The following is an 11036-nucleotide window of genomic DNA, read 5'->3' as shown; positions in this document are numbered from 1 at the left end:
CATAGTTTTGCTGAAGGAGGACAACGTTCCACACTTGAGATGGCAGCTTGGGTGCATCCAGGAAGTTATACCCGGCGGGGACGGAGTCATCAGAGTAGCTATGGTCCGCACAGCTACGGGTCTGATCAAGAGAGCCGTCGACAAGCTAGCCGTTCTGCCCATCGATTCCGAGATAGTTGGAACCTTACCTCTTCCAACAGGGGGAGTATGTTCGGAGCATTTCGCCAGCGCCTAGTCATGCGCGCATAGGTGTACCACGGCACCTGCAGCGCTCTCTGCTTATATTTCGCCTTCTTTCTTATACCACTAAAGCTGTCGCTTATCTATTCAGAAACTACTTTGTAAGCCTGCATATGTCTATATGAAAATCTTGGAGCCAAGCTTTTTTCACATTCACATTCCGTCTGCCGCTCCGAATAAACGCTATACATTTTAATATAACCTATTCGTGCGTTATTAGTTATAAATATAAGGGTGGCATATTTGTTGTCTTCCCCACAAACAACTGGTGTCTACGCTTATTTTAGCTATAAGTTCAGAGTAAAATCTATTTTTCTTTGGAACTTAAAAAAAATGAAAAAAAACAGAATCTTAGACAATTTACCAGTTAAACGTTCTGGGGCGGAAACAAAAATGTGTGTTTGAAAATATTTCACATCTAAAAATAATTAACTTGTGAGAAATTTTTTATTGGCGTTCTTTTGATTTATAAATTAGTATTACAATCATAGAAAACATTATTGCCCTACATTATCGGACATGTTCCTCTAAGATAGCCATCTTTGAATACATTGGGTGTGCGACCTTTCTCACGTGCACAGCAACACCTGTGATAATGAGGCAAAAGGGTACCTCTCACCAACATGATCGGATATGTTATTCTAAGATAACAACCTTTGGATACTATGGTTGTGCGCCTTTCTCACGTGACTATTAATTGCATATATTGTCACATGGTGGTGTGGGGGGCGATGGGGGCAATTAGTATACTCTTTATGGACATGATCGTGACATTTTTATGACTTCAAAGCCCATTAAAATCAGTAAATTTATTGAATTATGCTAATTGTCCTAGAACACGCATACGTTAATTGCGGGGACGGAGGGGGTCAGGGGGCCATTAATATGCTAAATGTCCCAGAACCGATCTTTTCATACTACTAAGGTGATATTGATTCTGAAGAATTTGTAAGCCGCCTAACTTTCAATGTTCCTGTTATATTTACACGAAATTTGTATCCTCTAAATTTGCCAAGATGTACATTAAATTTTTGTCTGCACGAGCCTTTTTGTATTCTATGTAAAAATTATTATAACCTTTATCACTTAAATTTCACTTCAACTTCTATCCCGGTATTAAAAACTAATATTTAAACTCATTTGCTTCATTCTTAATTGCGACTATTATTTTCATTTGTGTCCCGTCTCTATTTGTTTTATGTATCTTCCTCGCGAACTCGCATTTATTTGCCCAAATTGATAAAAGGAGGTAACATGCTTGGTGTCGTTGGGCCACTTGTTTGTACTGCTCGTAGTGCACCAACGTCCATCATATAATAATTATATTAGAATTAAAGATGATCTTAGGTACGAGATTCGTGACGTGTGTTCGACCCAAATTTATATGACGTGACTGCCCCGTAGATCAGTGAGTAACAATGGGTTGTATTCTCGTGCTATTAATACAGCGGGTGTATGGCTGGGCTGGCCTCGGTATCTTCTTGCGCTGGTTCCACAGGCTGCTGATGTTCTTCGTCCTGGCCTGTCTACGCGTTGACTCGACGACAGGGTCGCTTGTCGCGCCTTGGACTCGCAGAGAGATCGGTCTTGCGGGCTTAGGGAAGCGTCACCGTTCTCAGACTAGGGTGAACAGCCTTTCTCTCGCATTTCGCGGCAACGAACCTGTCCCTGGCTCTGTCCCGGACGGTCCCACTAGGATCTCGCTCAGTTCGCCCTGACAGTCAATTCGAACGCCAGGAAGCTGGCTAGCCTTTCACTGTGCTTTACGCCTAACGCAGACAAACGTTTCACCTGGCTTAACCCTAATGCTTGACGCCCGCGACTTTCCTGCGCTCCAACAAATTTCCGCCGAGCTCACGGTTCCTCGTTGCAGGACTCTATTGTTTGACTCTGACAGACCCGCCAGGCGATACGCCGGGGTGGGGTCGTGACAAAGTTGGAAACAAATCGTCTTGACTTAACCATGCGACGCCTTCCGGACCTCAGCCCAATGACCCAATCCCGAACGTCTTCACGTAGCGATCATGCTCATTGTAGGCTTCCCACGGCGCTGCCTCCGACGACTGGATCTCTTGTTGCTGACTTGCTGCTGGATGACTTCGTACTTCGACTTTTACAACTTTTATCCAAACTCTCTCGAACTAAATTCTCCAAACTCTCCTGACCTAAATTCCCTATACTCTCACAAACTGAATTCTCCAGCTATGTATTTAGAAGCTGGCAGGCCTCCGTACAGTCGATCTCCGCTTCTATTTGTGAAGAGTTGTTTAACTCTTCACTTTCCCCCCTTTCTTCGGGTGACGAAAAGAAGCTCGTTCTTTCTCACCGGCTGTTATCCTGTGAGTCCTCTTAGCTTTTGAGTTTCAGCAGTTCCACCCTCGGAAGTTTTCCCACTGAACTAGGAATTCCCGTTTTTCTCTTTGGCCATTATGCTGCTTGATGCCTTTGAGTCGTTGCGATCCTTCCCTCGACGCCCAACAGCTCGCCGATGAGCTTCACTGCTCCTCCATCTTACTCTTCTTCCCACGCTGTCTTCCTTGTAGATTTCAAATTCTCCCGCGCCGATATTTCATATGTTCCCACTGGGACATCGATAATCATCGGCTTTCGATCCCCAGCTCGCTGATCGTTGCTGCGTTCTACTCCATCCGTTCGGTCTCATCATCCGTGCGGGATAGATGTTTCATCGACTATCGATACCGATGGTGAAGCGTTGCCACCTGCTCGTTGCGATGTTTAACCTTTTTCCGATATTTTGAGTATTTCCTGCGCACATCGATCACCACTATCGTCCAGTGACAATCGACCGCCTACAAATCGAGGCGCCCCATTCCCTAGGCAATGGTGATGCAGCAAAATTCCTCTATTCTGGTGAGTATTCTCGCACTTCTTTTGCTTTCCTTGTTTCATTTCATTTCAGCGTACCCACGTCCCCAATCAACATCTTTGACTCCGTGCTTTTCGGGAATTTATTATTTAGCGTTTTTTTTTTGCGAACACACGGATGCCCGCGACACCTAACCTAACCCGGTACCTCCGTCCGCCCTCGGTGACCAGGACGCACCGCCTGCCACCCTTCCGCCGCGCCGTCGCGACCGCGGGTGCCTCCTCGACTCCCTCCGGCCTGTCGCTCCGGCGCCAACGGCCTTCCTCCGGGGCCGACACGTGCCGTGTGAACTGCGGCCACGGGTGCGTCACTCCGGGCGTCGAACACTGCCCCTGCAGCAGGGGTTTACCTGGGGGTGAGCGGGACCTCCCACGAGTCCTCCACCGGTTCCTCCCACAGCCGCCGTTCCTCCCACAACCGCCGTTCCTCCCACAACCGCCGTTCCTCCTCCTCCGCCTCCCGCAGCCGGACATGCCATCGCGCCGCCGCCTCCTTGTGGTCCTGGCCTGCCACCGATCGGCTCCCGGTCCCGGAACCTTTTCTGATCCTCACACGCCTCCGCGTGGCCCCTCGGGAGTTCCGCTCCTCCGGCCGTGTCTCGGGCCTCTGGGGTCGCTCCCTCGAGGTTCACCGTCCCGGGTGGTATGCGGTCGCCGGTCGCTGCCTTCCGGAGCCGCCACTCCCTCTGCTCTCCACGTCACTATCGGTGCTCACCGCGGGTTCCGGTGCGTCATCCGGCGTCATCCGCTTCAGGGCGTCATCCGCTTCAGGGCCCGCCGCGGAGCTCGGGTAGGCCGGGTCACCGACCATCCTTGCCCCTGGCTGGATCCGTGTTGGGCCGTCATCCTCTTAACTTTTTATATTCTTGGACGTTGATGCACTATGGTCAGTACAAACAAGTGGCCCTTACGACACCAAGCAATGCTTGTCACGCGCGGAGCCCTAAACCGATTTGGGCAAGTAAACGAAATCGCGGACATGGAAAAAGACGACATAACAATAGACAGTTTAAAATACATGCTCACATAGAATGGCTAGTAACATAGAAATTTACAAATTATTGGAAGATAGAAAATACATAAGTTTATCATAATTAGTTGCATTAGGGCTATTAAACAGTAAGACGTGACACAGTGCATTATAGTCGTCACAAAGAACCCGAAAAGGATCATGAAGGGCATAATTGGATCTACAAATTGGCAGGGACAACAGGGTACATTCCAGTTGGGGGAACTAAGAAGGAAGGGAGAGTCAACATCACCATTAATTAATTTATGCAAAAACATAACTCCATGACACTTTCTACGATGGTTCAGGGTTGGTAAGTCCAGCAGGCGCAACCTCACATGATAAGAGGGCAATCGACTTCCTGTGTCCCAGCTTAAACCTCTCAAAGCAAATAAAAGGAATTGTTTTTGAACGGACTCTAACATATTTTGGTAACAGCTAATTTGAGGTGACCATATACACGAGCAATATTCCATTGACGGACGAACAAGAGAAACATACAAAAGCTTTGTTGTGTATGGATCATCAAACTCCCTTGACCAGCGCTTCATAAACGCCAGGGGACTTCTGGCTTTGTTAGTTATAGTAGATATATGGTCTTTAAAACTAAGTTTATGATCAAATAGAACGCCAAGATCCTGAACAGAAAAAACACGTTCAAGGGCGTTATTTCCGATAGAATAAGAATACAGAGATGGATTACAACGATAAAAGGTCATAAAGTTACATTTAAAATAGTTCAAATTCAACATGTTAATCATGCACCACGTATACAAACAATCAAGATCTAATTGAAGGTCATTATATGAATTAGGTAAACACATGGACAAACATAGCTTGACATCATCTGCATACATTAAAACAGTTGGCGATTTTATAACATAAGGTAGATCATTAATCATTAAGCCAAAAAGTAAAGGTCCCAGGTGGCTACCCTGTGGCACTCCAGAAGTAACATTAATTATTTCGGAAATTTTATTACTAAAACAGACCATTTGAGTTCTATTAGAAAGGTAGGAAAGTATCCACTCTAGTAGGAAAACCTAAAAGGGACAATTTATAAATAAGAATCCTATGGTTCACTGAATCAAAAGCTTTAGAGAAATCGGTATAAATCACATCAGTTTGATGATGTGTCAGAAAATCTCTAGTGATTAAAGACGTAAATTCAAGTAGGTTTGTAGAAGTAGAGCGACATCTAGTGAAGCCATGCTGACATGGTGAAATAATAGACCTGCAATGATGCTGCAACTGACAGGTAATAATTTTTTCAAAAAGTTTAGGAATAGAACTGAGTTTAGCAATACCGCGATAGTTTGAGATATCGGACTTGTTCCCTTTTTTAAACAATGGAATAATAAAGGATTCCTTCCATATGGATGGAAATCTACATTGACTTAGGGACAGATTAAATATCAATGTTAAGGGAAGAGCAAGATAAGATGAACAATTCCTAAGTATACAACTTGGTATTCTATCAGGACCCGGTGAAAATGAGAGCTTGAGAGTATTAAGACTCTGAAGAACATCCGATACATCAATCACTGGTTTGAAGATAGAGTTCAAATGAGGTAGCGGGTATGGATAATCTTTGATAATGACATTATTGCATTTCGTATAAGTTGATTGAAAAAAGTCTGCGAATAAGTTGCAAATATCATTATCATCAGATGCTACCTTATTATTGAGAAAGAGAGAGGGAGGGAAGCAGCTAGAATTTCGTTTAGAATTGACGAAAGAAAAGAAAAGCTTAGGATTACTTTTGAAATCCCGCTTACAACGAGACAGGTAATTTTTGTAACAATCAGTATTGTACTGGACAAATTCCACCTTGAGACGCTTACTTTGACCAACCTTGGTATCCTAGCCTGTTATCTTTGGGCTGTCCTTGCATGGTACCCTTGAGGTAGCCATAAGGTATCCTTTGGGCATCATTGGGGTATACTTAGGGTATCCTTGGAGTAGCCTAAGGGTATCCTTGGGGTATCCTTAGGGTATCCTTGAGGTATCCTTAGGGTATCCTTGGGGTATCCTTAGGGTATCCTTGGGATATCCTTGGGTATCCTTGGGGTGTCCTTAGGGTATCCTTGGGGTATCGTTGGGGTATCCTTTGGGTATCCTTAGTGTATCCTTGGGGTATCATTGGGGTATTCTTTGAATACCGGGGGAATCATTCGGCGTTCCTGAGCGGTATCCTTGTGGGTATCCTAGCCTGTTATCTTTGGGGTGTCCTTGCATGGTACCTTTAAGGTAGCCTTAAAGGTATCCTTTGGGCATCATTGGGGTATCATTAGGATTTCCTTGGGGTATCCTTAGGGAATAATTGGGCTATCCTTGGGGTATCATTATGGTATCCTTTGGGTATCCTTGGGGTATCCTTAGGGTATCCTTGGGGTATTATTGGGGTATCCTTTGAGTGTCCTTAGGGTTTCCTTGGGGTAACATTGGGCATCCTTTGGGTATCCTTAGGGTATCCTTGGAGTATTCTTAATGTATCATTGAAATATTCTTAGGGTATCCTTGGGATATCCTTAGGGTATCCTTGGGGTATCCTTAGGGTATCCTTGGAGCACAATTTCCCGTTTGAATCCCTTATCGTTACCCGTATCCTTGTGCCGTCCTTGTAAGTGTCTTTCCGCGTGTCCCAACGGCATTGCTCTCCACTGGAATAGACCTTTGCCTGGCTCCGTGAACGCCGTGTATTTCCTGCTTTTCCAGTGGGATCTGCCAGTACCCATCCTTCAGGTCCAAGCTGCTGATGTACCGCTCTTACCTTAGTTGATCTGGGATGTAGTTTATGTGGGGCATTGGGTAGGCATCCTTCACTGACTTCGCGTTTATCTGTTTGAAGTCGACACACAGTCTGCACTTGTCTGTCTTCTTTTTCACCATCACGATGGGGGAGCTGTATGGGCCCTTTGAATGCTCTATGAACCCCATTTGGAGAGCTTGTCCACCTATGTGTTGATTTCCCCTTGGACTTTTGGGTTCTTGGGGTAGTATCTCTTGATTGTCTTGTCATCCTTCATTTTAATCTGGTGCTCTGCCATATTCGATGTTCCCGTCATTGTGCTGAAGTCTGCCAGCTCTGTTTCCAGGGACGCTGTATTATTGTCCAACTCGCTTACCTGTTGAACGACTGCTACCGGTAGCTTGTCCTTAAGTCGGATCCTAGCTGGTATTATTATCTCGTGTCCAGATCACCTTATCTCAGTTCCGACTTATTTCAGGAAGTTCCATCCCAACAGGCTCATGGTCACTTGTTTGTTGCCGAATTTAACCTCCACCTCGAGCTGCGCACTAATTCCGCTGCATCTTCCGTCTGTCAACCTAACTTGCCGTCTCGTCCTTGTAATCCTTCCTAAAGCAGCAGGATTGTCCACCATTTCTTCGCTAACGAAGCTTGCCGTTGCTCCGGTGTCGATTGTGTCTTTGTAGCTATTCCCACCAATCATCGCCGCCGCGGACAACTGCTGCTCCCCCTCGATTAGCTTGCCAGTTCATTTGGGGAGGTAGCATTGTGCGATCCCCGCTCGCCTATCTGCGGCTGAGATCACTGGCCATTTCCCGATCGTTGTCAGCAATCGACGATCCTGACACCCACCTTGCGCGTATGCAGCAGAATAACAGCCTTGGCCTCGACATCATCTAGCCCAGTGTCCGTTCCCACCGCATTTCCGACAGGCCTCCTGCGGGTCTGTTATATGGGTGGCATCTTGTGGCCTCTGTGTGTTGCTTGGCGGCCTCCACAAGGTATTGTTTGGCTGTCTCTGTTGCTGTAGGGGTGGTGTTCATTGGCCTCCGCGTGGTGCGTCTGTTGCCTGCTGTCGTCTGGCTTGGTGTGGTGGGGACCATTGGTCATTTCCTCGTGTGCCTGGTTATCTGTCTCCTCTCATCTTCTGCATGTTACCTGCGTTTGTGACGCCGACTTGGTCTTTGAGAACTTGTTCTCCTGTGCGAAAACTTCCTGTTCCTTTTCAAGTTCTTCGTACTCATCAGCTAAGATCATTAGCGTATCCAGGTCCGACACTTTGTATGCTCTTAAGAAAATCCGTAGGCTTGGTGTGCAGTTCTCTTTAATGACCCTTAACGTTTCTTTCGTAGAGTAGTTAAGTGGCCTCACCATCGTCTGCATGTCGATCATGTAGTCCTTGAACGACTCGCTAAAGCCTTGCTTCCGTTGCCGGACCTGGTCTGCTGGCCTGGTGAAGAAATCCCTTGGCAGAAAATAGGTGTGGAAGCTTTCTATGAACTCTGCCCAGATTCTCCATCCCTTGTTGTTGGTGATGACCATTTCAAAGCCCTTCCTTTAAGCAACTCCGGCATCGCTCGAGGGATCATATCAAGGTCCAAGCCGTACGTGTTGGCGGTCCATTAAACCTGCTCCAGAAACTCAAATGGTTTTTCCGCCCCGTCGAACCTGAACGACCATTCGCGGACCTGTTTAGCGACCTTTGCATAGTCCGACTGGCTTTTCTTATCTTGGCTTGACTCTCTCCTGTTGGCCTCGTTTTGCATGTTGCCAATGCACAGGCTTGCCACCAGGTTGTCCCCTTCAGCGTTCGTTAACGTAATGCTTGGGCCGGCTCTGTCGGGGTATGTTGCTTCCAGCTCGGCCTAGATGTCGACGAGTTGTGGGTCGCTCTCTGTTTCTGAATAGTATTACGAGTGCCTTTCTCATGTCTTCTAGCCTGCCCTCCAGGGCGACATTAAGCCTCTGTGTGACATGGGCGAAGTCCTCCTTCTTAAGGCGGTAAATCCTTCTTTCCCATTTTTATTGTGCTGTTTTCACTGTTGGGACAATCACGTTGGACGCAAGATGTAACGAACTGCTCGCTACGAGATTCGTGCGGCTAGCTCAGGAGATTGTGTGTTCGTCCCACCAAATTTATATGACGTGACTGCCCCGTAGATCAGTGAGAGAACAAAGGGATCAAATGGTAACAGTGGGATTTATTCTCGTGGTATTAGTACAGCGGGTGTGTGCTCTGCTCGCTTGCCGACTCGGTGCCTCGGGGTCGCTTGTCGCGCCTTAGACGCGCAGAAAATTCGGCCTTGTGGGCATTGGGAAGTGTCACCGTTCTCAGACTAGGGTGAACAAGCTTTGCTCTCCAGGCTCTGTCCCGGACGGTCCCACTAGGATCTCGCTCAGTTCGCCCTGACAGTCAATTCTAAGGCCAGGAAGCTGGATAGCCTTTCACTGTGCTTTACGCCTAGCGCAGACGAACGTTTCAGCCGGCTTCACCCTATTGTTTGACGTCCGCGACGTTCCTGCGCTCCCCAATGAGACGAGGCTGCAAGTGATGTCGGCTGGCGTCGCTGCCGATGTCTTCTGCGCTGTTCCTTGTCTTGGCAAAATGTATATCAGAGAATTGGCAAAAGAAAAAATTGAAAAAGAAAATGGGAATTTTGCGGCAGTTTGGGGTTCATTATTGTACCAATTTCTGTTTTGTTTTTTTTTTGGTGCAATTGCAATTGTTGGGTGCTGGTCATGCTGAGCACCCTTTGGTACGAATATTAATTAGCATTAGCTGCTGTAGAAAAGTCAGACTTCTTGTAGGTTTTAAGTTGATGATAAGTCGGTTCTACATTAGTTGGTTTTTTTTTCAGAATAAAATTCCGTCAGCTGCAATGACCCATTATTTGAAGCGGTTGATTCACTTTTATTTTATGATCCATCAATGCTAAGTTCGTCAAATGAATCCCTTCTTCATCGAGAGAAATCTCATTCTGCCGTTTGCTATCTTCTATATCAAATTGATATTCATTCACCGGATTTTTATCATTTGTTGGCTCATAGGCAGCGTTTGGTCCTGCAAGATCATCTGCGTCTTCTACCAAAATAGGGATGATTTCCGTATCATAACCAATCCTGGTGCCTTGTGCCAAAGGTTTATTAGGTCCTAGTCTAAGAAGTTTACCGGTTATTACATGAGAATATACACCAACCCATAAGGTTATTTCAATGGGTCCAGGTTGCCGAAAGTCAGGATCTGCTAACGGCAGTCCCTCGGTAATATTCAGATTAGTTGCAATCGGTATTGACGGTTGGTTTGTAATGACTGTGGGAATAATAAATACCTCTACTAGAGTTTTAAAACCTGATGTACCTGATGAGAGCTTTAGTATTGACCTAATTTTTCTTTGATTCCAGATATTTTAATCGGTGACGACCTTTCCTTAAGAGATAGCAGATCTGCCATCCTTCTTCAGATAAGATTCACCTGTGATCCAGCAACTATTACAGCGCGACTTGTTTGTAGTTGACCGGTTAGTCCTTCTAATGATACCTTGGCGGTCGCGAGCAGTGCAAGGTAGGGTTGTCGTAGCCTGCAATAGTTGCTGCGAAGGCCACTGGATTGCTAGTCGGTCCTTGGTGTAACAGTGAACATTGCCGTTGCTCGCAGACTCGACAAGCGGCCGGTGATCCACAGATTTCAACCTTATGAGCTTATGATAGTTGCTTGGCGCCGTGTTTTGGGGTCCATTTCCTGGATACGGCTACATGCTCTAAGATTATGTGGTCCTAGGTGACAAATCTTACAGCTCTCTTCGTTGTGAACTGACTGATGGCGGAATGTTGCTGTAGGTTGAGCGCTTATCGTCTACAGCACGCAAGCGCGCCGCTCAATAAACGTCAGTAAACTCCTAAACGTTGGAATTTCCGTTGGTGCATCCGCTGAATTTTCCAGTGCAGCTAGAGACTGCTGGTCTAGGTTTCTTCTTATAATAAAACACAGGATTGAATCCCAGGATGTTGTGCTGACATCGAGGTTTTTGATAGTGCCTTGTCAGGCCCTCAGTTGGCGCGAGGAGCCGTCTATATAATGCTATGGCGGCGAATACTAGTATTTTTCCGTTCTGGTACCTGGCCTTCAATCGCAACCAGGTGTCGTCATAG

The 11036-nt window shown here is 46.4% G+C and overlaps 1 protein-coding gene across 1 annotated transcript; it reads right to left on the bottom strand.

Moving 5' to 3' along the window:
• Positions 1-3262: 3262 nt before the first annotated feature.
• Positions 3263-3937, bottom strand: LOC139354290 (uncharacterized PE-PGRS family protein PE_PGRS46-like). The gene is made up of 3 exons (XM_070998510.1): positions 3842-3937; positions 3512-3746; positions 3263-3459 (listed from the first exon to the last, which is right to left on the bottom strand). Exons 1-3 carry the CDS (start codon positions 3935-3937, stop codon positions 3263-3265), a joined length of 528 nt encoding a protein of 175 aa, XP_070854611.1.
• Between the last annotated feature and the right edge of the window lie 7099 nt (positions 3938-11036).

Source organism: Drosophila suzukii, assembly GCF_043229965.1.
Source record: "Drosophila suzukii chromosome 2 unlocalized genomic scaffold, CBGP_Dsuzu_IsoJpt1.0 scf_2c, whole genome shotgun sequence".
Lineage (NCBI taxonomy): Eukaryota > Metazoa > Arthropoda > Insecta > Diptera > Drosophilidae > Drosophila > Drosophila suzukii.
This window is presented reverse-complemented; position numbering and strand designations above follow the sequence as displayed.

What these genes read in the sequence shown, in the direction of transcription:
- LOC139354290 (XM_070998510.1), bottom strand. Translation starts at nt 3,937, where the DNA reads ATGGTCGGTGACCCGGCCTACCCGAGCTCCGCGGCGGGCCCTGAAGCG. An exon ending in ATGACGCACCGGAACCCGCG is followed by an intron (nt 3,747 to 3,841) that starts GTGAGCACCGAT and finishes GTGAACCTCGAG; the next exon opens with GGAGCGACCCCAGAGGCCCG. An exon ending in GGCGGCTGTGGGAGGAACCG is followed by an intron (nt 3,460 to 3,511) that starts GTGGAGGACTCG and finishes CCCCTGCTGCAG; the next exon opens with GGGCAGTGTTCGACGCCCGG.